Genomic DNA, 27898 nt, shown 5'->3' with positions numbered 1-27898 from the left:
ATTGCAGTATTTGGTTCAGTTGTAATAGTTTCCATATGTATTTAGAATTTCTAATTATGGGGGTTACAGAAAAAGATGCTTCTGCAGTCTGTCCCAAACCCTTGATCACTGTCGACCAGACAGACTAATCATTTAGAAAGGATGATAGTTTAATCAATACATTATTTTTGTTAACAAAATACATCAAGTACTGCATCACATTTTCCTGATCTGCTGTTATTAATGCCACAGCCAGACTCATTTGGTCCAATCACTTCTCTCGTCCTCTATCGGGAGTGGGTCTGTCTATTACCGTCAGTATTTTGACTAACAGCATCGTGGGAGAAGGGCACAGCGGTGTTTCACCATAACAACTGATTGTGACTCTACAATCTGTACATGTGCAGGCTTGGATATCATCCAAACCTCACCTCTCTCTTTTCCCTCTCATACCAAAATGGTAATTATCTATTCATCCAGTAATCAAGGGTCTTGTTTAGGAGGTTAAGTTACAGAATGTAGAAAAAACATGATTATCGGACATGATTAGCCGTCATCAAGGAGATACTCCTCATTCTCAGACATACACCTTTTATTTAAAAATGTTTTTCAAGGATGGGTTCTGGCTAGTAACGTTGGTTATGTTTGCTTGGTGGATCATAAGAAACACCAAAAGGCTATGGACCAGAACTGTCTTTTCTCAGGAGACATCTCTCATCTAATCACAACATTCCCCTGCAGTTCTAAGTCTCTCATAGCAGGTTGACCCTAGCAACCACCTGTTTACAACCTGTCCGGGCATACACGTGGCCCCCTACCACAGGGTAGTACTCCATCTCCCCCGCCAGCCTCTCAACGTTGGTACGGTCCGGGTAGAACCCCTCCCTTGTCATCTCATCCAGGAAGCACTCCATCACGTGACCTTTCTCCAGCAGGGTCATTGGTAAGAGTTCAGCTTCTGCCCACAGTGGGTGGAGCTTCACCAGAGTGTTGCGCAACAACGGATTCAGCTCCTTGACGAGTTTGCGGTGGTGTCCAGATGCGGTCATCATGGAGTCGCTGGAGGAGTTGTACAGCAGGTGCATGGTGATGTGGGTGTGTCCTTGGTTGCTCAGGAACAGGTAGACTGCGTTCAGGTATTCGTTGGAGCGGTTTGAACGGACCAAGTCACTCAATGCATCAAGAAGCTCTGGGTAAAGGTGCTCTGCTTCGTCAAAGATGAATAGAGGAATTTTCTCCTCCTCCTCTGCTCTCAGCACTGTCTCCGACACTAAGATCGACAGGGCTCGGGCGCAGCGCCAGGCGTCCTCCTCCAGGGGGCAGTGGTGCAACACAAAGTACTGTAGAACCAGGGGCTCGCCTACCACCGAGCGGAAGTGGCCAGCCAGGAGTCGCCCTACGTGGCTCTTCCCCACGCCACTGGGTCCGTGTAAGGAGAGGACCAGGGGTTTACTGTGGACGTAGGTAGAGAGGTAGTCTCTGAGCTGGGCTAACAGAGCATCCATCGCCCCCTGCTGACCAAACACCTCCCTACACAGAGTCTTCTCTAATCCCCCCAGGTCATACTTCAGGACGTGGTCGTCAAGGTTCTCTATGGCATTATACACCTGGAGTGAAGGAGGGAGTGAGGATAGAAAGTACAGAATGAGACAAACAGAGGCAAAGAGGAAGACAAAGATGAACCACACACACACATTCACTCATTACCTGGAAGAAGAGGATGGTGCAGAGGAGGAAGAGGCAGATCTTTGCTCGGCTGTGTTCCTGTACGACGGGGGCCTTGCGCCCTCCTCCACTGGGGAACATGACCCTCCGCGACTTCTTCTTCTTCATCTTTAGGAAGAGTGACGATAAGGCAGAGGGGGAGCTGGAGGGGGTCTCGAAGGTGAAGATTTTGGGGCTGCTGCGAACAGGGGCACCAGTGTGGAGACCAGCCCCTAACACTAGCCCTCCTCCCCCCAGCCCGGCCAACTCCAGCCGCCGTTTCTTCATGGCCTGGTACTTCTGTTTGATGCGAACCACAGTACGCAGAGAGGATGAGAACTGGCAGAAACTCTGAGCGCCTTTCCCCGACTCCCTCGTTTCACTTTCTCCATCTTTCTCCTCGTCCATCTCTCCGTCTGTCTGGGACCCAAACATTCTGTCATAAACATCCTGGTCGCCCATCTGAAGGAGGAAAAGAGAGAGAGAGAGCGAGAGAGGAGTAGAGGGGTTATTTATTGAATTACAGTCACAGGATCACAATCTGTAGTTTTTTTCCTTAGAGAAAGAAAAATATGTTCTACTAAGCAAGAAGGAATGTTAATGATTGATTATCTTCTCTTAGATGCATAGGTTATTATATGATTTATTATTATTCATATATTATTATTAAACATGCTATATGTGAATGCTAATGTTTAGCCTAGGTTATGATTTACTGTGGTGGTAAAGTTTAAATGGAAACCCAGAGGGTTACAGCTTGTCTGCTGCAACTTCCTTCTTAAACTTGACTTGCTAAACTAACTGCCTGTCACTGAACAGATAGACTGGTGGAAAATATCCAATAATACACAATGTTAGTCAAATATGTCAGTATCACATAGTACCCGATAACGTGACCTGGGAATGTAATTGTGTAAATATCTTTGACAAATATCCTTTTCAGTTCAAGTTGTGACATTGCATTTAGTTGTGTAATCCTTTCATTGCTGCTCAAACAGTCATATGTAGTCAGACTTGGTGCGTGTGTGGTTAATACTACCCTCAGCCATTTCCCCTAGTCAGATAAAGGGCCAGATACTGAGACGTACCAGACTGTGAGAACTCAGTTCATGTAACGTTTGACTCAATACATTTCAATTGACCTACAAAGGTATCAGAGCATTTTCTCCCCTGATTGACAGATAATGATTACAGGAATACAAGTGAAGCTGTTGATCATGCCTTGCAGTTGCGACAAGAGTTCTGTGTGGTATGAAATTCGATTAACACAGTTATTTCAGCCCAGCACAGTTTTTAAACACATAATACTATGAAGATATATTGGCCTGTGTCACGGCAGACGACGCTTGGCCTGTGTCACGGCAGACGACGCTTGGCCTGTGTCACGGCAGACGACGCTTGGCCTTGTCACGGGAGACGACGCTTGGCCTGTGTCACGGCAGACGACGCTTGGCCTGTGTCACGGCAGACGACGCTTGGCCTGTGTCACGGCAGACGACGCTTGGCCTGTGTCACGGCAGACGACGCTTGGCCTGTGTCACGGCAGACGACGCTTGGCCTGTGTCACGGCAGACGACGCTTAGCCTGTGTCACGGGAGACGACGCTTGGCCTTTGTCACGGGAGACGACGCTTGGCCTGTGTCACCGCAGACGACGCTTGGCCTGTGTCACGGCAGACGATGCTTGGGGGCCTGTGGAGGTCCACTACCAGGTGTGCAGCACTGTGGCTGATGAAGTCCATTCTTTGCAACAATGACACAAAACAGTACTAGCCTGTACCGGTATGTTATCATTATAGTGCATTTATTTACAAAGTCTGATCATTACAATGTGTTGTAGTTTGACAGACACACACAAGGTCTTACAGCTAATTACAGGAACCAACCCAATTACAACCCAAATAACACTGTATCAGTAATACAAATGCAATCTATGCGTATTGTTAGGTTCTAATTTTTCAGAGTAAATAACTCACGGACGCTATAGAAGCTTAACCAAGTTTAATTCTTCCCAAAGGGTCGTTACAGCTGTAATTCAGACACAGACATGGCTTCCCCCGTGGTGGTATTCATACCCCACTTTGGGTGGAGTCTCCTCCTTATCTCTAAACATTGCATCCTTCCTGCTAAGCAGGGAACTAAGTGATATGAGCCTTCAACGGTTTCTCCCCTTATCAGTACTGTCAGAAATGATTGTTTTCCCTGCACTCAACCCCTCCAAGCTTCATTATGGCACCCCTCATGTCTCTTTTGTAACTAATGTTCCTATACTCTGAGTATAACAATGTTCAAAGTTTACCCCAGAATCCAACAGTATACACAACAAAAATATATAGTAAAAAGTAGATGGCAGTAGATATATTACAATGAGTGATGTCAAGAATCCAGTATATGAATACACAGTGTGAAAAACAGTATAAAAGAAAGAGGAAGTATCCAGTGTTTAATGTCTCTATATACATAGACAGCAGCGTTGTCTGTGTGTGTATGTGTTTTGTGTGAGTGAGTCTGTCTTACTACTGGAGATGGGGTGATGGCTGGAGATAGAAGCTGTTTTTCAGTCTCTCGGTCCCCGCTTTGATGCACCTGTACCGTCTCTGTCTGCTGGATGGTAGCAGAGTGAACAAACCGTGACTCAGGTGGCCGAGGTCCTTGATGATCTTCCTGACACTCTTTTGACACTGAGTGCTGTAAATGTCCTGGAATGCAGGCAGCGTTCCCCTGGTGATACGTTGGGCTGACCGCACCACCCTCTGTAGAGCCATTCGGTTGAGGGCGGTGCAGTTGCTAGACAGGATGTTCTCAATGGTGCATCTGTAGAAGTTAGTGAGGGTCTTAGGGGCCATGCCGTATTTCTTCACCCGCCTGCTGTTGTAAAGACGCTGTTGTGCCTTCTTCACCACGGTGTCGGTGTGGAGGGACCATTTCAGGTCCTCAGTGATGTGCACGCCAAGGAACTTGAAGCTTTTGACCCTCTCCGCTGCAGCACCGTCGATGTGGATGGGGGCTTGCTCCTTCTTCTGTCTCATGTAGTCTACAATAAACTCCTTAGTTTTTTTTAAGTTGAGGGAGAGATTATTTTTCTGGCACCACTCCGCCAGGGCCCTCACCTCCTCCCTGTAGGCTATGTCATCATTGTTGGTAAACAGGCCTACCACTGTCGTGTCGTCAGCTAACTTGATGAATGAGTTGGAGTCGTACATAGCCAAGCAGTCATAGGTGAACATGGAGTACAGGAGGGGGCTGAGCACACACCCCTCGGGGGCCCCCGTGTTAGAGCCCTGCACAGGAATTAATTTTAAACCCAAGCCCAACACATGCCCGCGACGATCAGGCCCTACCCTATCCAGGCCCGATTGCTTCTGACAGATTTAAGGCCCGGCCCAGCACTGCCCGAAACCCCAAATAAGTTAGTAAATCCATTAGCTGCTCCTCTCTGTCTGTCATTCACTCCCTGCGCACATCTCACTCTGCATGCACTCTGCTCATGTGAGTATCCATAGCAACTGCTCTGCTTGGGCTGCTCTGCTCAATGAAGAGAAATTAAAGAGCAGTTAGCTGTTAGCTACTTTGTCACTCCAAACTCTAACAAAACTCAAGGAACATTATTACTGTTTTCTGTGAAATAATCTATCCTGTTTTAAATGACGAAGTTGAAGCACTTCTGACACCATGTTATAATCTTAGTCAGATATGACTGTGCTGTGCAGCAGAGCATGAGCAAATGGCTCAGCTTCAAAATGTAACTTCCAAAACAAAGAAAGTCGCACACTCCATGTATAAACCCCCAGCAACCTAATGGGTATTTACCAACGTTTCGGCATCACTGTGCCTTCCTCAGGGTAATGTCATGAATACTTGAACCAGGTTATGTAGACATACAGTGCAATTAGTGCAACCCATGACAATAGTGAGGGGTGTGTCATAATGATTAAGTTAATTAAAATTAATTAGTGAAACTGTTAAAAAATATTATATGGCATATGAAATATATTACACTATTGCTATCATATAGAAACATAATGGAATATTGTACATATTAGCATCAACATACATTATTGTTTCATTCAATTTCACATAATTTCATATTCGTTACATGTAGTCTTTTGGTTCAACCTTAATGTATAATGAACATCATCAACAGGGGGAACATATTAGTTGTACGCTAATAAGCTGTAGAAATAATATATCAATTTATAAGACTTGTTCATAAAGGAAAAATATGTTCATAAGAAGGGCCTGAGATCAAAGTCAATATTCAGACAACTAGGGGTCAATGTTTTTAGATGGGATATCCAGTAAGCCTCCCTTTGTAGTAGTAGGATCTCCATGTTACCTCCTCTCCTTGGTAAAGCAACATGCTCAGTGCCTGTGTACTTGAGGGAGGAGATGGGATGGTTAGCTTCAACAAAGTCAGCTGCTACCGGATAACTAATGTTCTTACACCTGATTGAGCTGCGGTGTTCAGCTATGTGTTGTTTTAATTGTCTTTTCGTTTGTCTTACGTAGGCTTTTCCACATGAACAGGTGATGAGATTACTCCCTTGGTCTTGCATGAGATACCCTTAACAGGGATCTTTTGACCTGTATGTGGGTGTCTGAAGAAAGACGTTTTTATAGTGCTATAACACTGTGCACATGAGCCACATTTGTAGTTCCCATTTGGAATGGGTGTCAAGAGTGTCTGAGTGGGCTCAGGGGGCATGTCAGATCTCACCAAACTATCTCCAATATTGTGACCACGCTTATAGACCACCAGTGGGGGTTCCTTGAAGAGATGTGCGATTTTTTTGTTGATTTTTAATTGTACCCATTAGGTTGCTGGGGGTTTATACATGGAGTGTGCGACTTTCTTTGTTTTGGTAGTTTGTAGTTTGTTCGCCGTTGGTCAGCACCTCCACACAGGCTAGTTTTCTGGGTGTGCGCCAGCTCATGTTTTTTAATCTACTAGTGATCCATTTAGTCACACCCAAGCCCTGCCCGTACCCTAGTTATTGATGAAAAAACAGTCCTTACCCGGCCCTAACGGCTCGTCGGGCTCGGGTCGGGTAGCAGAGCTCTACCCTCTGTTGAGGATCAGTGTGGCGGAGGTGTTGTAGCCTACCCTCACCACCTTGGGTCAGCCGATCAAGAAGTCTGGGACCCAGTTGTACAGGGACGGGTTCAGACCCAGGGCCCTAAGCTTAGTGATGAGCCTGGAGGGCACGATGGTGTTGAAAGCAGAGCTGTAGTCAATGAACAACACTCTCACATAGGTTTTCCTCTTGTTCAGGTTTTTCCACAGTGGATCACACAATGCACAATGAGGGAAGTGTGTCAGAGGAAGGCCCAAAAAATGGTCAAAGACTCCAGCCACCCAAGTCATAGACTATTCTCTCTGCTACCGCACTGCAAGCGTTACCGGAGCGCCAAGTCTAGGTCCAAAAGGCTCCTTAACAGCTTCTACCCCCAAGCCACTGCTGAACAATTAACCAATTATCTGGACTATTTGCATAGATTATTTTTCACTGCTGCTACATGTACATACTACCGCAATTACCTTGACTAGCCTGTAGCCCTGCACATTGACTCAGTACAGGTACCCCCTGTATATAGCCTTGTTATTGTTATTTTATTGTGTTACTTTTTTAAACTTTATTTGGTAAATATTATTTTCTTAACTGCATTGTTGGTTAAGAGCTTGTAAGTAAGCATTTCACGGTAAGGTTTACACCTGTTGTATTCGGCGCATCTGATAAATACAATTTGATGATTTGTATGTCCACTTAGAGTTAGTCATCATTACTATAAAGTGTGTTGTGATGTGTGCATATCAGAGCTAGAGAGAGAGAGAGAGAGAGAGACTGGGTGGATGTACAGTATGGAGAGAGTTACAGTGTGTATAAGCTCGTATACAAAGTGTGCATCTAATGTGAAAGTTGATTGGTTAAAAGCATATTCCAGCCGGTGTCTATTCCGCAAGTTACCATCGGCTAAATCTATGACCTTAAAATGCCTATTTGCTCTGTTCCACCTGACTGCGCAATCCATTGTCTCATCAGCCCAGCCAGGCAATTTATAAACTCACATTTCTTTTAGACAGACAGGTAAAGCGTGCAGATATTTTACTGTCTTTCCATATTCAGTTTGAAGTGATTGTGTTAGTTGTGTTGTTGGCTTGCTCCTCTGAACAACAGTGTCCAGACGAGAGAGCACATTTTCTATGCCAGGCAAAATTGTGCATCATTAGCTCATTGTTATGGATGTATCCAAATAAATGTCACTAGAAAACAGCTTAAACTAACGCAATGCAGCTACGTTGCTGTTATTCTGACTTTTTGATGTGACTGTAAGTTAGCTGTAGTTGGCTAGCTAGCAAGCAAGGGATAAGAACGTTTCCAGCCAGTATGGCAAGGGAACATTTAGAACGGACGACTGGGTCGTGTCCATAGATACGGAACAAAAAGACTGAAGGACTGGGTCGCGTCTCTGGCAACCGAACCGATAGAAGGAACGAACGACCGACCAGCCGGCTTGGGTAGCAACCCTAGATCTTGTGGAAGGATGAAATAGTATGAATAAATTAATCAAAATAACTTTTTACCTCCTTTTTCTCCCCAATTTTGCGATTACGATCTTCTCATCGCTGCAACTCCACAATGGGCACGGGAGAGGTGTCCTCCAAAACATGACCAGCCAAGCCGCGCTTCTTAACACCCGCCCACATAACCCAGAAGCGAGCTGCACCAATGTGGCGGAGGAAACACCGTTCAACTGACAACCGATGTCAGCCTGCAGGCTCCCGGCCTGCCCAAAAGGTGTCGCTAGAGCACGATGAGCCAAACCCTCCCCTAACCCAGATGACGCTGGGCCAATTGTGTGCTGCCCTATGGGACTCCCGGTCACGGCCTGTTGTGACGCCGCAACACTGCGATACAGTGCCTTAGACCCAAAATAAAGTTGTTAATGAAAATATGTAAATCATTATTTGAATATGTTGGTAACTCGTTGTATAAAATTGATAATGCCCTCGATACCGGTGTTTGGAGAATATATTGGCAAGGTTTGCCGGCCCGAGAAGAAAGAACACCCGTGCCAATATATCCTCCAAACACAGGCTTCTCGGGCATTATCACTTAATCATGATTCATGACATACCTGTTTGTTCCCAGATTAAAGAGTGTATGATCAAACACCTTTCCCAGGTGGGAGTGAGTGATGGTAGATTACAATTACGTCATGGCCTTTCCCAGATATTAACAGCCTCTTATCACCATGTTAGTCACGCTCCACTCCAATATCAAACAGATACTGTAGATAGATAGTGTTAATGACAGGATTTAGTCATGTTCTGAAAGTAGCGCTGACACCTCTGTGTTGCCATTCACACTGTATGTGATGTCACTCAGTTACTACTGATGAAACAGCTATACACATGGCACATTTACGGAAATATTGATTGGTCCTTCTGAAATACATTTTATAAAGCATGTGTGCTGGCACCAACTTCTCCCTATTCCTTGCAGCACTCCAAACCCTCACACAAGACGGCTCATCATAAGGATTCACTGTGCAATAAATAAAGGAAACCTTTTCAATCTTTGCGGCCTTCGCGCAAAAACCATTGTGAGAACTACCAAAGTCAAAGACCTCCAATATGCTGAAGACTGTGCCATTGTTACACACTCCAAAGCAGACCTCCAAACTGCTCTCAAAAGCTTCTCTGAAACATACAAGAGCCTGAACATAAATAAAACAAACCACCAAATCCAACAATGACCTATTATGAATGTGAACCACTTGACAACGTGGAACATTTTGCCTACCTCAGCAGCCATCTCGCCTAATGAGTCACCATTAAGGAAGAAATATAGCACACGATAGGCTGCGCAAGCACAGCCTTTGGAAAACTAATTGGTATTCAAAAACCACGATCTCAGGACGAGTACAAGGCTGTCATAATCCCAACCATCTCTATGGCTGTAAAACGTGTATAAAACTGTCATAATCCCAACCATCTCTATGGCTGTAAAACGTGTACAAAACTGTCATAATCCCAACCATCTCTATGGCTGTAAAACGTGTACAAAACTGTCATAATCCCAACCATCTGTATGGCTGTAAAACGTGTACAAAACTGTCATAATCCCAACCCTCTCTATGGCTGTAAAACGTGTACAAAACTGTCATAATCCCAACCCTCTCTATGGCTGTAAAACGTGTACAAAACTGTCATAATCCCAACCATCTCTATGGCTGTAAAACATGTACAAAACTGTCATAATCCCAACCATCTCTATGGCTGTAAAACGTGTACAAAACTGTCATAATCCCAACCATCTCTATGGCTGTAAAACATGTACAAAACTGTCATAATGCCAACCATCTCTATGGCTGTAAAACGTGTACAAGGCTATCATAATCCCAACCATCTCTATGGCTGTAAAACGTGTACAAAACTGTCATAATCCCAACCATCTCTATGGCTGTAAAACGTGTACAAGGCTGTCATAATTCCAACCCTTCTCTATGGCTGAGAGACGTGGGTGACATACAGAAGGCCTCTTTAAAAACTGGTGTTACAGCAACAACACTTTCTGAGAAAGATACTAAACATCAGGTGTGAGGATCGACGGACCAATGCCAGTGTCCTGACCCATGCCAACATCCCCAGTGTAGGATCCAAAATCATCTGGCACCAACTCTGGGAAGCATAAACCTGATCAGTAAACACCCACCGGGGCACAATAGTCAATAAGGTCATTTTTGTGTTTTCACCTCTAATGGTTCAGGTCAGGATTTGCGGAGGGTAAACTGATCATAGATCTGTGCCTACTGCCTAAGGAAAAGTTTACACAGCCACATACAGTCCCAGCTAACTATTTCATCTGGTTTCTCCCACTAAAGAGTGTGAAGCAAACAAGAGAACCCATAAACATATAGCTAACCTACTGTAACACCACTGCATTTACCTTGGCACCAGTCTCACTCACCGGCCGTGTGCAGGCCTGGCACGCAGAGCTAAAAAAACGCACATCAAACATGCCACTGGAGATGAACCGAAGGCTGAATGTGGAGAGTAATTGCTTTCTAGCTAGTCTGGCGAGCTTGTTTACCTTGGCACTAACGTTAGCTCTGCTGCTGGGAAACCTTACTCACTTAGTGTCAGTCTCAGCCATTCTCTGACCAAGTGCAATATAATTAGACTAACTACACCTCAGTGTGTCCTGCAGCCAGGTGAGTTGTCATCTTAACCCCTTCCTTCACATGTTGTGTCCTGAGAGGGGCTGGCGGCATTCCACACATTCTAGAGCCTTTCCAGGAGTCTTTCCCTGGCTGCATTCTCGAAGTTCTGTATCCCCCTCTCTCTCAGACCTCCACTGCTCTCTGCTGACTACATTTCCTTCCTGGAAGGGTCCTAGCTGCTAGATACACACGTGAGCTTTTCTAACCCTGAGAGTGAGAGAAAGAGAGGGAGATTGTGAAGGACTAGAGACCCAGCTGCAAATACGTCACCCAAAAAACAGTGTAAGCAAGAAGAGAGAGATAGGAGAGGGGAAAGAATCAAAACAGTATACAGAAAGAGAAATGCAGGGTAATCAGTTGGCTTACCTTAAATATATAGGTAATATCAAGCCTCCTATAGACTGATAGGTCTTCACTAGGCTCGCACCAAGATTTTTGTTGGGAGAGAACAATAGAGTAAGTCCTTCTCTTGAACTTCATCAGCATATAGTGAGCTGCTAGACTAAGACTGCTATACAACCACTCCTATCATTCTATCTCACCCTCCCCATTCTCGCTTATGTCCTCTGCAGTCTCCTCCTTCCTCTTTCTCTCTCTGTCTGTCCTTCCACCTACTATCTCCCCTTTCCTGCTCTACATATCCTCCATCAGGGCCGGATCGAGCCTTTTGGGGGCCCTAAGAGAAATGTGCTCGAGGGGCCCCTACACTCAATCATAGGACTCACTGAAGAGATGAGTCTTAAGTAAAGACTTTTACTCCCAGCCTGCAGGCATGCCCTCTTAGAAAAAAAAAGTTCCAAAAGGGTTCTTTGGCTGTCCACATAGGATAACCCTTTTTGGTTCCAGGTAGAACTCTTTTGGGTTCCATGCAGAACCCTTTCCACAAAGACTTCTACCTGGAACCCAAAAGGGTTCTACATGGAACCAAAAACAGCTCTACCTACAACCAAAAAGAGTACTCATATGGGGACAGCCGTAGAACCCTTCTGGTTCCAGGTAGAACCCTTTTGAATTCCATGTTGAACACTTTCCACAGAGAGTTCAACATGGAACTAAAAACGGCTCTACCTAGAACCAAAAAGGGTTCTTCAAAGGGTTCTCTTTCGGAGACAGCTGAAAAGCCCTTTTAGGTTGTAGATAGCACCTTTTTTCTAAGTGTGGATAACTTTGTTTAATTAATCCATTTGCTTAGTTAGAGGTCCTCTACTTGGCGGAAAACTGGGCGGTGTGATAAATGTTTGCGTATTTAGTGTATCACTTACTTCACAGCATATATGAGAAGAGGAAACCCACAGCCAAGCAGGGGGGAAACTGATAGGGCTGGTTTAACATAATATCTATGTACAAATGATGATTGGTAGCCAAGAGTTCAAGGAGAGAACTTGTCATATTATCCATCATAACAATAAAGGATTGTTGTTGTGAACAAAGACAACCTTTAATACAATATGGGCTCTCCAATTCAGTTTTATCCTGCTATTGTAAGTATTTTGTGTAAATAAACAATAATAAAACCATCACATGATTAAGTTCCCTCCAAATCCTTTTCATACACTAGGTTACATTCTACAAATGTTTGAACTTCTTTGTCCTGTGATTGTAATTACTTTGCACTAGCCCAAGGCAGAATGCCTCTGCGTCAATGTCGCAACATGATGCTGCTGAAGAGAACAATTCACAAAACTGAGTGTTATTAATGGCTGAGAGGGTGTGAGTGTGGGTGGTAGGAGAATGTGTGTGTGTGTGTGTGTGTGTGTGTGTGTGTGAGAGAAAGAGTAAATATCTCACGGATGAAAGAGAGGAGGCTCATCTCCGTCATAGTTGGGGTCAATTCAGTTTTCAATTCAGACTTGAGATAGTTGTCTCAACATGGAGTTTTTAAAAAGTTGACTTAAAAGTACTGCAGTCTAGAGCCATGTTCATTATTGCATATCAAAGCATACCTCTTGAGCTTTCTGTATCCTACTGAGTGGTGTTTTTAAAATTTTAATAAACTGAATATGCTTCTCTGTTTCTCTGCTAAAATCTGGGTATAAGATTGAAAATAATACATTTAGTTATTGTTTGCTTTTCTAAAGTCTACCAACCTTGCCAGCAGGCATGCCAGCTAAGATAGTTAAACAAGCTAGCTACTCTAACTTAATTGTTACCCTGAAATGGTTTCTTGGTAACTAGTTTTTTTAAATGTATTTTTATTCAGTTTTATTTATTCAGGGTAGTCCAATTGAGACCAGGGTCTAATTCCCAATGGTGCCCTTTGTATAAAAATATTACAATTAAAAGAAGATTATGAGGCTGGGAGATTGGGAACCTATCTGGGCTAGCTAAAGCCAATTTCATACAAATTGTTAGGTGGCTAGTAGTATTACAGAAATAAATATATATATGGAAAGTATTCAGACCCCTTGACTTTTTCCACATTTTTTACATTACAGCCTTATTCTAAAATGTATTAAATCGTTTTTTTCCATCAATCTACAAACAATACCCCATAATGACAAAGCAAAAAGGTATTTTAGAATTTTTTGCACATTTATAAAAATATATAACTGAAATATATAATTTACATAAGTATTCAGACCCTTTACTCAGTAATTTGTTGAAGCACCTTCGGCAACAATTACAGCCTTGAGTCTTCTTGGGTATGATACTACAAGCTTGGCACACCTGTATTTGGGGAGTTTCTCCCATTCTTATCTGCAGATCCTCTCAAGCTCTGTCAGGTTGGATGGGGAGAGTCTTTGCACAGCTATTTTCACCTCTCTCCAGAGATGTTCGTTCGGGTTCAAGTCCGGGCTCTGGTTGGGCCACTCAAGGACATTTAGAGACTTGTCCCGAAGCCACTCCTGCGTTGTCTTGGCTGTGTGCTTAGGGTTGTTGTCCTGTTGGAATGTGAACCGTCACCCCAGTCTGAGGTCGTGAGCGCTCTGGAGAAGGTTTTCATCTAGGATCTCTCTATACTTTTCTCCATTTATCTTTCCCTCAATCCTGACTACTCTTCCAGTCCCTGCTGCTGAAAAACATCCCCACAGCATGATGCTGCCACCACCATGCTTCTCCGCAGGGATGGTGCCAGGTTTCCTCCAGACCTGACGCTTGGCATTCAGACCAGAGAATCTTGTTTCTCATGGTCTGAGAGTCCTTTAGCTGCCTTCTGGCAAACTCCAAGCAGGCTTTCATATGCCTTTTACTGAGTAGTGGCTTCCGTCTGGCCACTCAACCATAAATGCCTGATTGGTGGAGTGCTGCAGAGATGGTTGACTTTCTGGAAGGTTCTCCCGTCTCCACAGAGGAACTCTGTCAGAGTGACTTCTCCCTTGATTGCTCAGTTTGGCCGGGCAGCCAGCTCTAGGAAGAGTCTTGGTGGTTCCAAACTTCTTCCATTTAAGAATGATGAAGACCATTGTGTTCTTGGGGACCTTCAATGCTGCAGAAATGTTTTGGTACAGATCTGTGCCTCAACACAATCCTGTCTCGGAGCGCTACGGACAATTCCTTCGACCTCATGGCTTGGTTTTTGCTCTGACATGCACTGTCAACTGTGGGACCTAATATAGACAGGTGTGTCCCTTTCCAAATCATGTCCAAATCATCTATTGAATTTACCACAGGTGGACTCAAATCAAGTTGTAGAAACATCTCAAGGATGATCAATGGAAACAGGATGCACCTGCACTCAATTTCGAGTCTCATAGCAAAGGGTCTGAATACTTATGTAAATTAGCTATTTCTATTTGTTTTTTTGTTATATAAATTTGCTAACATTTCCAAAAACCTGTTTTTGCTTTGCCATTATGTGGTATTGTGTGTAGATTGATGAAGATTTTAAAAAATGTAATACATTTTAGAATAAGGCTGTAACGTAACAAAATGTGGAAAAGGTCAAGGGGTATTCACTGTATAAATATATACACTGCTCAAAAAAATAAAGGGAACACTTAAACAACACAATGTAACTCCAAGTCAATCACACTTCTGTGAAATCAAACTGTCCACTTAGGAAGCAACACTGATTGACAATAAATTTCACATGCTGTTGTGCAAATGGAATAGACAACAGGTGGAAATTATAGGCAATTAGCAAGACACCCCCAATAAAGGAGTGGTTCTGCAGGTGGTGACCACAGACCACTTCTCAGTTCCTATGCTTCCTGGCTGATGTTTTGGTCACTTTTGAATACTGGCGGTGCTTTCACTCTAGTGGTAGCATGAGACGGAGTCTACAACCCACACAAGTGGCTCAGGTAGTGCAGCTCATCCAGGATGGCACATCAATGCGAGCTGTGGCAAGAAGGTTTGCTGTGTCTGTCAGCGTAGTGTCCAGAGCATGGAGGCGCTACCAGGAGACAGGCCAGTACATCAGGAGACGTGGAGGAGGCCGTAGGAGGGCAACAACCCAGCAGCAGGACCGCTACCTCCGCCTTTGTGCAAGGAGGAGCACTGCCAGAGCCCTGCAAAATGACCTCCAGCAGGCCACAAATGTGCATGTGTCTGCTCAAACGGTCAGAAACAGTGGGCCATGGTCCACGGTTCCCATGTCTGGTATTCTATGTTGTCCTTGTTTTGTATTTCTGTGTGTTTGGCCTGGTATGGTTCTCAATCAGAGGCAGCTGTCTATCGTTGTCTCTGAGAATCATACTTAGGTAGCCTGTTCCCACCTGTGTTTGTGGGTGGTTGTTTCGTGTGTTCACCTTACAGGACTGTTCGTTTATTGTTTTTGTTGTTTTGTCAAGTGTTTCATATTTTAATTAAAATAATGAACACTTACCACGCTGCACCTTGGTCCTCCTCTTCTCCTCTATACGACAATTGTGACATAAAAAACATATATATTTAAATAGAACAAATCTGAGGGGGCATGTGCCCCTGTGCCCCCTATGGGCATGCTTAAGTACATATTTTATTGACTTAAATTAATGTTAAGTTTACCTATCTGAATCGGACTGACATGAATTATGATATTGAAATATCTTCCTATAAAGTTTACCACACCGTGGTTATGTGTCCATCAACAATGAAAGAGCCACAGCTTCTGTATTATAGTTCGCTCACCCTCAGCAACCATACTTTTTTCAGAGACTGCATTTCCGGCTCAATCAAAAATTACCTTTAAATTTCCACCGGCCTACAACGCTGATCTTCGGAGCTACGGATTGAATCCAGCCCATAGACAGGGGATTTAGGGGTAGTGAGGGTGCTGCTAAAAAATAATATAAAAAATTTTCAAAAAATTATATTAATTAAATTGGCGCTCTAGGAATTTATGACAGCTGTATGAGTAATACTCATCAGCAGGGCGCCACGAAAAATCCCCCCCTCGGAGCGGGGAGAAAAATACCCCAGCCCTAACTCTCTCTATGACTCAGTTTATAGTTTACTCTCTTTAAAGTGACTTATAGCATAGTTTACCATCTTTAACTTTCCTTTACACAGACATCACACAGAAATGACTGGGCAGCCGGTTTGGGTGGTAAATAAAGTATTAAAGAGGCCTTTTCTAGGAAGTCTTCATTTTGAATATCATGAACCTTCGAGGAACTTTTAAAACAACACCATCACCCCCGAGTACAAATGGTAACAATTTGAGCGCTTTAACATGTATACAAAAAACACAGTGAATACTTAAACTGCTGGAAGTTGACATTCAGGAAGGTAAAATGAAATAAGACATGTTCACATTAGGCTAAAGGTGGGATTCTGCTGCTGCTGTGTACTATTTGAAAGTCTGCGTTGACCTAGATACAATACCATGCTATGACAATATTGATGCTATATTATAGTGGAAAGCTGTGACTGAGCAGAAAATACCGGTAGCCTTTCAGCATTTCAACACAAACACACGCATGTACAAAGCTTACCTGGATCTGGTCAGTAGTGCAGTGTATAGGCAATACGGTGCCCTTTCAGGCTTGCCACAGCTGTGTTGTCAGTGAAGAATATGGTGGTCACATACACACAGGTAAGTGCAGGGAAACAGGAGTCAAACTGTATGATATTGTATTTGTAGAGTATTGTACTGTATTACAGGGATTGACATTAGTCTGAAAGGCACTTGCCCGAAAATGTAAATTAGCTATTTACACACAGAAGTGCCATATATTGCCTGTCTTTCACCTACACATAGGGGAGGAACCAGAAAGATCACTACTGGAATTCTTTGTATTTTGGTTGTTATTAGCAAGTAGAACAGGCTCAACTTGCCCGACTGCCATACATTGTCTGTCTTTCATTTAAATAATGGGGAGGAACCAGAAAGATCAGCTTTAGGCTACTGGAATTCTTTGCAGTTTTGTTGATTTTTTAACAAAAAGTAAAAACACCTGCCCAACGTGCAACCTTAGGCTTAACTTGCATGACTGCTCAGATGACTTGGCCCAGGCAATAGGGCAACCCTTGATGTCAGGTGCACATCTCAGATCAGTGTAGGAATGCCAAAGCACCAGTCACAAATACCTGTTCCCGTCTATTAAGTCTACAGCTCTGACACAGGTCATTTCTAAATTGAGAAATTAAATATTTCAGCACTTGACTTAATCTCTCAGATAAAGTGATGTTCAGTTTGTTTTCTGTCACATATTAAATTATCTAAGTGAAAAAAGAAAAAAAACATACTCACGATAGAACTGAGTCATGCCGTTTCCTGAGAACAGATTGGAATCAGATGTTCGATAAAACAGAGATGATAAACGCTGACAACCAGCTGGTAGTGAACCTCAGAAGCAGACTTTCTAAACCCATTTATAACAACACACATACCTACAAAATGTGACTGGACATTCATATTCAGCATATTCAAACATGAGGTATTCGTCCACTTCTCACTTCCTTATTCACATGACTCTCCTCCTTTCAGGAAGAAAACATGGTGAAAAAAATAAAAAAAGACTGCATTTTTTATAGAAGGATGGAGGGAGAAGAGCAAAGTGGGCACCTTGAAGCAGAGATATACACCTAACTTCTGATCCCATCCTCTTAGAGTACTGTCTAAGGAGCCAAAGTCCTTTTTCAAAGCACAAACACACTCAATTGCGCATACACGCACACCACACACACACTTTAATAATGTCATTTTGGTGTGTCATTTCAGGCATCTGACATCTCTGGTTTTACCACAGCCTCAAAGTCAAAATAGGCTATATCATAGAAAATTTATGAAAACAAAAATGTGCTTTTTGGTCTTCATTTAAGGTTAGGAATAAGGTTAGCAGTGTGGTTAAGGCTAGGTTTAAGGTTAGGTTTAAAATCACATTTTAAGAAGAGAAATTGTAGAAATAGGCAGGGTTTATGACTTTGTGGCTGTGGTAATTAGTGAAGGCTGACATCTCTTCCTCTCTCCACTTCCTGGTTGTGTCTTCTCTACTTCCCCTTTTTGGACCGCCCCCTGCGGCCTATGGCGGTGGAGGGTCCTGGGGCAGGAGTGACTGCTGCGCCTATGTTGATGTGTCCTTCCTGTATCTCAGTCCTGGTCTCTGGAGGCAGACTTTGTATCTGCTGCTGAGTCTCCAGGTAAAACATGACATCTCTCAGCTGCTCCTGGAGCTCTGCTATCACCCCGTCCTTACGCTCGCCTGGAGGAGGGAAAGAGAGGTTAAAGGCATCAAGGAGATAATATGAAATGTTGTCATCAATTTAACTCCAAGATAAAGACGTCCACAATGGAGGGTTCTAGTCTCCCCGACTCCCCCAGAATTAGGTTCTAGTCTCTCCCTCCCCCAGACTCACCAGTCTCTCTAGCCTTGTGCTCATCTTCAGCCAACTGGGCCTGTAGCTGAACCTGATTGGCTCTCAGACAGCGGTTCATTTCCTGTTCCTCTTTCAGCTCCTGACCAAGCTTCGTCACACGGGTCGACAACTGACCACACCTGGAGGAGGGGGGAGACAGAGATGGTGCTACCAAGACACACAGATTTTCAATAGCAGATAACAACATCTCTCCCCACTAGTTTAGAGAGAGAAAATTAAAACCTACAGTACAACATGACTATGGCCACAGTCAGATTCTAACATTTTACTGTGTCAGGATGATTGACAGCTGCCTACAGTGTGAGAGGATCCACCTACTTCTTGTCCATGCCCTGTTTGTCCTTGGCCAGCTCTCCCAGCCGACGCTCCAGGTTATCACATCGATCTATGGTCTCCTTAAACTTGGCCTTCATGTTGTTGATCTGAAACACACACACAGAATCGGGTATTTAACTGAATGGATAGATAGAGACATGATTTCAGACATGCAGCAATGATTCTTATCCTACCTCCTCTGCGGTGTCCTTCTCCAGGTGAACAATCTTATTCTCCCAGTAAATGCGCTGGGACTCCAGCTGACTCGTTAGCAGGTGAGAGTACTGCAGGAAGAGGTAACATCATTCTGGGTGAGATATCTGCTGTAACAGCTGTTTGCCATGTTAACTAATAGGTATCACACTTTTAGAATGAAAAACAGGGAGTCAAACACACACACACCTCTAGTTGCAGAGCGTCTATCTTCTCCTCTTGACAGGTTTCTCCTTCACACCCGTACTGAACCATCTTCCCATCAGTCTTACTGGCCACCAGCCTGTGAACATAGTTATCTACACACACACACAAAATCAGTGAAGCACTGTTGCAGTGCTACACACAGGGTTTTATATTAGTGGTGGGAACGTTTAAACAACATTGGGATCGTTAACTTTTAGATAAAAATTTTACAAAATGAAAATCCCAGTGCAGTTATCACAAAACTACCACTAACAGGTCCCGATCATCACCATCATAAAGGGAACTCTATTAAACAGATACCTAATGCAACATTGCTGTAACGTTAGGAGGAGATATGCAACTTTCAAATTATTTACCACGGAATTAAAATCGCTCCGCACGTCGTCATCGTCGTTAACAGTTCGAAAAAATGTAAGAGAGTAAGACAGGGAAGGGACAGCAGCGAAGTCCTGTATGGCAATACTGAGAAAGTCACATGAGGTGGTTGTAGTAACCTGGTATATTTATGTTTACCAATAGATGGCGGTATTGACTCAAGATGGGGGTTTGCTTTCCGCTATCCGTAGCCATTTCCTATGTCTGCCTATATAACCGTGATTTAAGAAAGCTTCAGGTAGCTTAAGCCAGGTGCATTAGAGAATGTTATTCTAAGTTACAATTAAATACTAAACCCTACTTACGTGTCATGAGTCATCAATCTAAGAAGCCTCGAAGGATACTACATATTTGGTGACGAGGATGGGATAATAGGCCACATTGCGAGGGCGTGCCACAATAAAAAAAAGCCACGTGCTGCAGAAAAGAGAACGGACAGAAAACCGAATACCTCCAGACGCTCTAGCTACCGCTCTAATCAGGTGATAGAAAATGAGTGCGCAAACGCAGAGCAAGCACTCTCAATGTACAGTCTACAGGGGGCGAATATGGAAAAAGTAAAGCCTTTCATTGTGGAAATGGGAAGAAATGGATTTAAGGTACCGTTTGAAATAGACACAGGATGTAGTGTCAGGCTGATGAACAGGTCCCAATTCTATATGAAGTGGAAAAAAATGTTGAAGTGCCTAAACTGAGAGACACCCCTATTAAACTCAAAACGTACACAGTGGAGAAGATCCCTGTGATTGGAGTTGCTGATGTTCAAGTGGAATATCAAGGACAAAAGAAAAGTCTGCCTCTCTTAGTAGTGGAAGGTACTGGCCCCAGCTTACTAGGGAGAGGGTGGTTGGAGGAAATAAAATTGAACTGGGATGAAATCAAACATGTCACCACAGAGACATTGACACTGCATCAGGTGCTTTCAAAGCATGAGTGTGTTTTCAAAGAGCTAGGGACATTAAAAGGGGTCCAAGCTACCATTCATGTTGCTGCTGATGCTACTCCCAGATTCCATAGGCCAAGCTGAAAGCCTATCTCATCTTATCGTGTGATGCCTCATCGTGTGGTGTGGGGCCGGTGCTATCACACCGGATGGAGATTGGTGCAGAGAAACCTATCGGGTTCATGTCAAGAACGTTGTCGCCAGCGGAGAAAATAATAATGTACAAACCAGGTAGATACCATGGGAATGCTGATGCTCTGAGTAGGCTGCCTGTTCCAGAAATCATCATTCAGGAAGAAGAAAATGACCAGGTTTTGATGATCGATGTGTTGGATGATGCACAGGTGAACACAGCACAAAACAGGCAATGGACTTCAAAGGATGTGACGTTATCACAAGTGCATGAATTTATCCTGAAAGGATGGCCTACAGTTCAGATCCTAAAGGAGATCATGTTTGAATTTTTTAAAATATGAAAATAGCATAGCTCAGAAAGGAATTAAGTTGGGTTATTAGCTTTAAAGGGGGGGTGTAGTAACCTGGTATATTTATGTTTACCAATAGATGGCAGTATTGACTCAAATTAAATACTAAACCCTGATTACGTGTCATGAGTCATCAATCTAAGAAGCCTCTAAGGATACTACAGTGGTGAAATAAATACAAACTTTGCAAGGTGGAATTGAGCTACAGAGGCAGTACAGGTTCAATGCTTAACCATCTGAAAGGGAGTCACCGTGACCCAACCAGTTGCTGGCAGCAGATAAGGGATGGAGTGAGAAAATCACAGCGCTGATTACAGAAATTATTGCAGTTGATATGCAGCCATTGTCAAATGGTAGAGGATGTTGGCTTCACTGCCCTGATGGCATATATAGAACCAGACTACAAGATGCCATGTCGAAAAAAGGGGTAGGGGACAGCAGGAAGGTGAGCGCTGTCTGGTAGCCTGGTACATTGAACTGCATTGGCCCCCATAGCGGTCATACGCAGGATCATATCTGAATTGTGAATTCACGTCATTTTATAATTTTTTCTTATCATTAAAAATTTTTTTTTTTTTAAATGGCACTTTAAATGTTAAGAACAATTGTACATTGGACGCAGGTGTCCTAGCGGTTAAGAGCGTTGGGCCAGTAACTGAAAGGTCATGGTTCAAATCCAAGAGCAGACTAGGGGAAAAATATGTTGATGTGCCCTTGAGCAAGGAACTTAACCCTAATTGCTCCTGTACGTCGCTCTGGATAAGAGCGTCTGCTAAATGACTAAAATGTAATTGTATATTTGTCACATCCCCGTTTTATATACATTGTAGTTGATATAGATATATATATATACAGACAGAAGTCGGTACTCTTGCCCCTAGCCCTCCACAGTATCCTGTACCTCCAGCATAGTCCCAGACACGGTGGTTAGTGAGCTGCATGGCGTACGTGTGTTGCGTCTCCTCAAAGTGTTTGTAGGCATGACGACTGATGTAGCGACCACAGCCGATATGACCACAGATCAGACAGATCCAAAGGTTCTGGAGGGGGAGGGGAGTAGGAGGGAAAACATTAGCCAGGGGGAGGGGTGTAGGAGGGAAAACATTAGCAACTGTAAACAACAAGAGTACCTGTGGGCTATACTCGGCCTTGTCTCAGGATGGTAAGTTGGTGGTTGAAGATATCCCTCTAGTGGTGTGGGGGCTGTGCTTTGGCAAAGTGGGTGGGGTTATATCCTTCCTGTTTGGCCCTGTCTGGGGGTATCATCGGATGGGGCCACAGTGTCTCCTGACCCCTCCTGTCTCAGCCTCCAGTATTTATGCTGCAGTAGTTTATGCGTCGGGGGGCTAGGGTCAGTTTGTTATATCTGGAGTACGTCTCCTGTCTTATCCGGTGTCCTGTGTGAATTTAAGTATGCTCTCTCTAATTCTCTCTTTCTTTCTCTCGGAGGACCTGAGCCCTAGGACCATGCCTCAGAACTACCTGGCATGATGACTCCTTGCTGTCCCAAGTCCACCTGGTCGTGCTGCTGCTCCAGTTTCAACTATTCTGCCTGCGGCTATGGAACCCTGACCTGTTCACCGGACGTGCTACCTGTCCCAGACTTGCTGTTTTCAACTCTAGAGACAGCAGGAGCGGTAGAGCTATGAAAAGCCAGGTCCTCCGAGAGGTGCTGACTTGCTGCACCCTCGACAACTACTGTGATTATTATTATTTGACCATGCTGGTCATTTATGAACATCTTGGCCATGTTCTGTTATAATCTCCACCCGGCACAGCCAGAAGAGGACTGGCCACCCCTCATAGCCTGGTTCCTCTCTAGGTTTCTTCCTAAGTTTTGGCCTTTCTAGGGAGTTTTTCCTAGCCACCGTGCTTCTACACCTGCATTGCTTGCTGTTTGGAGTTTTAGGCTGAGTTTCTGTACATCACTTTGAGATATCAGCTGATGTAAGAAGGGCTATATAAATACATTTGATTTGATCTGTAGATGTATGCAAATGTATGTAGTGTTGATTTTTAAGTGTGTAAATAATGTTTACCTCCTGAACTCCACATTCAAAGCACTTGTTCTCCTCTACAGGCTCTGGGGTCTGACAATACCGACACACAGGACACCTGCAACAGAAGAGTCAATACACCCCAGTCAACACCTTTACACACATAAAAACACCAAAAGCACAGTAGCTACCACTTCTATTGTCCCCATGCTAAAACACAATGCCATATTGCTCACATGTTGTGCCACAAAAGGACTAAAACTGCAGCACATGACAGTCATCCACTGACCAGAGAGAGGGAGGATGGAGAAATGAACTCAGGGTCATGCTGTGAGTCGTGTGTGTGCTGGTATATACTCACGAGGCATCCTCCCAGCGTTGCAGACACAGGCTGTGGAAGCTGTGGTTACAGAGTGTAGTGAGAACCCCATTCACTGACTCATCCATCCTCTCCAGACACACGGTACACTTAGGAAGCTCTGTCAGCTCCATCACTGGAAGACTGGCGCCCTGGGGGTGGGAGGGTGAGAGAGAGAGACGGAGAGAGAGAGAAATGATTAAAATCTATGTCCTCAGGTGCACTGCTCAGACAGTCATTAGAGGTACTGGTGTACATACTGTACCTGCTCAGACTTGATGACCTCAGCTCTCTCCACATAGACCAGCTGGCAGACTGCATCCTCTATGGAGTTGAACGTACGGCCATTACACGCTGTGTAGAAACTATCTGCATCAGCCTGGAGAGAGAAAGGGGGAGACAGAGAGAGACGGAGTAATAATGTGAATAATTCTAAAAACAGTTTCTAAGCCGACTTTCAGATACAACAACAGCAGTGTTCTATGATCTTATTCATCTCACCTGGCTACTAAACTTGATCAGCACCATGTACTGGTTAGAGGTGGAGTCTCGTATGATCTTATTCATCTCACCTGGCTACTAAACTTGATCAGCACCATGTATTGGTTAGAGGTGGAGTCTCGTATGATCTTATTCATCTCACCTGGCTACTAAACTTGATCAGCACCATGTACTGGTTAGAGGTGGAGTCTCGTATGATCTTATTCATCTCACCTGGCTACTAAACTTGATCAGCACCATGTACTGGTTAGAGGTGGAGTCTCGTATGATCTTATTCATCTCACCTGGCTACTAAACTTGATCAGCACCATGTACTGGTTAGAGGTGGAGTCTCGTATGATCTTCATGTGCTCCATGACATCATAAAATGGTGCCACAAACTTCATGAGGTCGTGGCTTGTCATGGTGGTGGGGACGGTCAGGATACACAGCATGGCACTGCGACGCACGTCCTCCGTCAGTGATGTCATCTTGCTGCGACGGGACAGTCAGGAGAAACTAAATTGTCTCATATTGCTAGTGAGAAATCTTTTCAATAAACAATATCTTTGGTATATTGTAGTCGCTCAGGATATAGTACAGAATGTCTACTGCATGGTAGGCTTGGGTGATATAATGTATACCGGGGGATATTTGGAAATAGCCAGATGGTTTTCCAAACATAGTTACAGTATGGAATTCACAACTAAACTAAATATTGTAACTATTAAGTTAACTGTTTAAAATATGCTAAATGCTCTGCAATTGTGCATTTGGTTTGCCAATTTAGTAGTTATCTAGCTGGTTAGCTTCTTGACAAATTAAGCTTCTCTTGGTAACAGCAGAGAATCCCCTCCTGGATCAAGAGCCTTGCTGTCTAATATTTATTTTGAGTGTGCAGCAAACTGACTAGCATTTTTTAGTTACTTGTAGAACTTTATGGGATTTTCAATGTACTTGTTAGCATTGCTAACCTTCGGATTAGAGGCTCCGTGGGGTTTGAAAGTAGCGCCCCTCGTGTTCAGTGCCGATATTACCGAATATCCCAATCTGGATACCGCCCAAGCCTACTGAATGGAAATATAAAGCCAATGGGTTCAGACTCAATGAGCACTGTTAGTTTCTGAACAGAGTAAAAACTCAAAACGGACGACTAGAATGTTGTCTTCGCAGTAGAGCGCTCTGGTAGCAGCTCCTCTCTACCGGGTCTCCATGATGTTTACAAGTGACCTTCTGTTCACCTTCCTCAACAGACCTTGGCCAGACACTCTGTTCCCCTTTTCTCTCACAGTAACATGCTGACCACACCACTTGCGTTGTGTACACATACATGTTATTCAATCATTTCATCCAAACTGCTAGCGCACGTCAACGAGTGTCTGCGTAGCCAGGCGCTAAAATAGAACTTGGTTCTACTTGACGCATGACGTGCTGCAAGTCCCGCCTCTCCCATCTCCTCAGTCTTTTAGGAGCATATACGCACATGGGTGATTGAAAAATTAACTGAGGTTCATACTCCAGTCCAGTTGGTGGTGGTAATGCACCTTAAAGTTAGTTGCCAACTGCCATATAAAGTCCACAGAAGAAGACAGAAGGCGGAGAGATTACTAGGAACTAAGAAAGATTGCTCAGAAAATCAGTTTTAATTGGCGTATGCTTTCTTAGATTTTGACTTTATGCCGATTAAGATAAGCAGAGTAAGGTGTTTACATGTCTAAAGCCATACTCGGCCTTCTGCCATAATTAGAGTAATATCGAATTATTAGTCTGCATGTAAACATACTCAGTGTTGTGTATAGCAACAGAAACTCACTTGGTCTTGTAGAGGTGCATGATGCCGTGGACTATCTCCACTGAGGGGTTTCCACTGAAGAAGGAGATCTGGTCTGGAAGCTGCTTGGAGGGCGAGTCTAGAGCCACCTCTGTGCCCTCGGCACTGACCTCTGTAGGGCCCTCAGTAGGACCCCTCCCGTCTGGTTGATCCTCTAGGGGTTGGGCTCCTCCACCCTCCTCTCCCTCTGCCCCAGTCTGCTCACCCTCTTCTTTATCTACAGGAGAGAAATGTAGGTTTCTAGTAGTTTCTATTCCTATAAAGTCTGACAGACTGATAACCACAGCTGTATTTTCTTTAGTCAGTCATTCTGAAATTTCAGAATATGTTTTAACACACCACATGTATTATTACACACCAACAAATAATAATGCATTGGTTTGTGTACAGCATCATATTCATTAAATATGTTATCCATATTGCTATATACCCTGATTCTTACCAGGGTTGGATGCGAAGGTCTCGATGACCATGTCTCCCATGGTTCTGCTGCCGATGTGCTGATGTAAGACGGCTGCTCTCTCCAACTCTGTCTTCCCACTCAGAGAGAGCCTGGCTGAGCTCAGTGCTTTCTCCTGCAAATCCTCCTCTGACATATCCTCAACTACAGGGCGAGAGAGCAAAAGGGGGAGAGAAAAAGGGAGAATAGGCAAACACAAAGCATCAACTTCTGGATCAATACCTATTGCCATCATTGCTGAATTACTCAGACAAATGTGTTCCAGAAACAGTAACTTGAACAGGTCTCTGATGGTAGGAGGAGGGAGTGACTTGCTCTGATGCTGTTGCCTGACTCCTCAAACATAATTATTCCGCTGTTTTATGTTCTACCGCTGTGAAGCTGGCAAGAATAACTATGTACTTCTGGGTCAAAGATTTTTTTTTATCCTTCAGAATAAGAGTCAAGTCCTGTATACTTTTGAAAATGATGGAAAATGTGCACAATCATCAATATATTTTATACTAGTTATCATACAAAGAGTAATTAAAAGTATTTCTATAAGATATGATGCATTTGTCTATTTTCTTTACGCAACATACAGAAAATTGTGTATGTCCAGCATGAAAAAACTATTGGATTTAAGCTGATCGGTCCTTAAAGAGTGGCCACAAAATGAGCAGCAACGCTCCTCTGGGTGTAAACTCTGTGGATTTGGAAACTACAAGTGCTCCTGAGTAGAATGGCCCCTTTGACTGGACACAATGTACAGAAAATTGTGTATGGTCCAATAAATGATCGGAGTACACATACAAAAAAAAATGTTGACCATTCAGACTTAAAAAAATAAACATATCAATCGCATATCTTATAGAAATAAATTGTAACTATTGTAACTATTCTTTGTATGCTAGTATAAACGATATCAATAATTGTGCACATTTTACGTCACTTTCACCATAATTAATCATTTACAACGTATACAGGACAGAACTCTTATTCTGAAGGATTCCAAAAATCCGTGACTCGGAAGTACTTAGCTATTCTTGCCTGCTTCACAGAATATTACATGTATTAGGCTAGCTAGCTAGCTGTCTCCTGTGAGGAAGAGTGCAAAAACAAACACCATACTTCACTGTGGGCTAGTTAAATTAGCTATATCAAAAAAGATGGTGACGTCAGTATTAAAACTAAAATAATTAAACTCACCAGCGGTGTATTGGAAATCCTGTGGAGAAAGAGACTGGTCTGCGAGCTCCAGACGGATAACTACCAGTGACACACTCATGTGTTATGAAAGAATGACGATTCTTCTCGACGAAAAAACAATACAAAGCCTGGTTGACAGCAAAGCTAGCTAGCAAGTTAACCTAGCTAACGTTAGTAAGCCAAAAACCTGGCTAGAGGGACAAATGACGACGTTTAACGAAACACTAGCTAGCTAAGGACTTTCTAACGAGCCCACATACCACCGTCTTACCTCAAAATACGATATTGACACCTTGTCATCAATTATTTATTTTCCAGTTCACCAATTTACATACGAAATTCGATCTGACCCCGTGACATAACTCTTCCGGGTTAGTAAATTGACATCATGATGAA

General features: G+C 43.6%; 2 protein-coding genes across 4 annotated transcripts; both read right to left on the bottom strand.

The window, feature by feature from the left end:
• Positions 1–131: 131 nt before the first annotated feature.
• On the bottom strand, positions 132–17741 carry LOC120044971 (torsin-4A-like). Of its 2 annotated transcripts, XM_038989747.1 has the most exons (4): positions 17664–17741; positions 17524–17547; positions 1687–2145; positions 132–1586 (listed from the first exon to the last, which is right to left on the bottom strand). In XM_038989747.1, exons 3-4 carry the CDS (start codon positions 2143–2145, stop codon positions 732–734), a joined length of 1314 nt encoding a protein of 437 aa, XP_038845675.1. In that variant the 5' UTR covers positions 17524–17547; positions 17664–17741; the 3' UTR covers positions 132–731. The 2 variants fall into 2 exon arrangements, with proteins under 2 accessions (XP_038845675.1, XP_038845674.1); XM_038989746.1 differs by lacking the exons at positions 17524–17547; positions 17664–17741 and adding an exon at positions 11274–11443.
• LOC120044970 (BRCA1-associated protein-like) lies at positions 17628–27856 on the bottom strand. Of its 2 annotated transcripts, XM_038989745.1 has the most exons (14): positions 27774–27856; positions 27503–27562; positions 26297–26458; positions 25837–26071; positions 24329–24518; positions 23809–23922; positions 23547–23695; positions 23228–23303; positions 22090–22228; positions 19368–19477; positions 19160–19249; positions 18969–19072; positions 18630–18769; positions 17628–18475 (listed from the first exon to the last, which is right to left on the bottom strand). In XM_038989745.1, exons 3-14 carry the CDS (start codon positions 26448–26450, stop codon positions 18264–18266), a joined length of 1713 nt encoding a protein of 570 aa, XP_038845673.1. In that variant the 5' UTR covers positions 26451–26458; positions 27503–27562; positions 27774–27856; the 3' UTR covers positions 17628–18263. The 2 variants fall into 2 exon arrangements, with proteins under 2 accessions (XP_038845673.1, XP_038845672.1); XM_038989744.1 differs by having other exon boundaries at positions 27503–27850.
• Between the last annotated feature and the right edge of the window lie 42 nt (positions 27857–27898).

This window comes from Salvelinus namaycush, chromosome 3, assembly GCF_016432855.1.
Source record: "Salvelinus namaycush isolate Seneca chromosome 3, SaNama_1.0, whole genome shotgun sequence".
Taxonomy (NCBI): domain Eukaryota; kingdom Metazoa; phylum Chordata; class Actinopteri; order Salmoniformes; family Salmonidae; genus Salvelinus; species Salvelinus namaycush.
This window is presented reverse-complemented; position numbering and strand designations above follow the sequence as displayed.

What these genes read in the sequence shown, in the direction of transcription:
- LOC120044970 (XM_038989744.1), bottom strand. Translation starts at nt 27,581, where the DNA reads ATGAGTGTGTCACTGGTAGTTATCCGTCTGGAGCTCGCAGACCAGTCT. An exon ending in TGATCAAGTTTAGTAGCCAG is followed by an intron (nt 23,923 to 24,328) that starts GTGAGATGAATA and finishes TTCTCTCTCCAG; the next exon opens with GCTGATGCAGATAGTTTCTA. An exon ending in AAACAGGGCATGGACAAGAA is followed by an intron (nt 18,770 to 18,968) that starts GTAGGTGGATCC and finishes CCCCTCCTCCAG; the next exon opens with GTGTGGTCAGTTGTCGACCC.
- LOC120044971 (XM_038989746.1), bottom strand. Translation starts at nt 11,393, where the DNA reads ATGCTGATGAAGTTCAAGAGAAGGACTTACTCTATTGTTCTCTCCCAA. An exon ending in ATATTACCTATATATTTAAG is followed by an intron (nt 2,146 to 11,273) that starts GTAAGCCAACTG and finishes TTCCTCCTTCAG; the next exon opens with ATGGGCGACCAGGATGTTTA. An exon ending in GCACCATCCTCTTCTTCCAG is followed by an intron (nt 1,587 to 1,686) that starts GTAATGAGTGAA and finishes CCTTCACTCCAG; the next exon opens with GTGTATAATGCCATAGAGAA.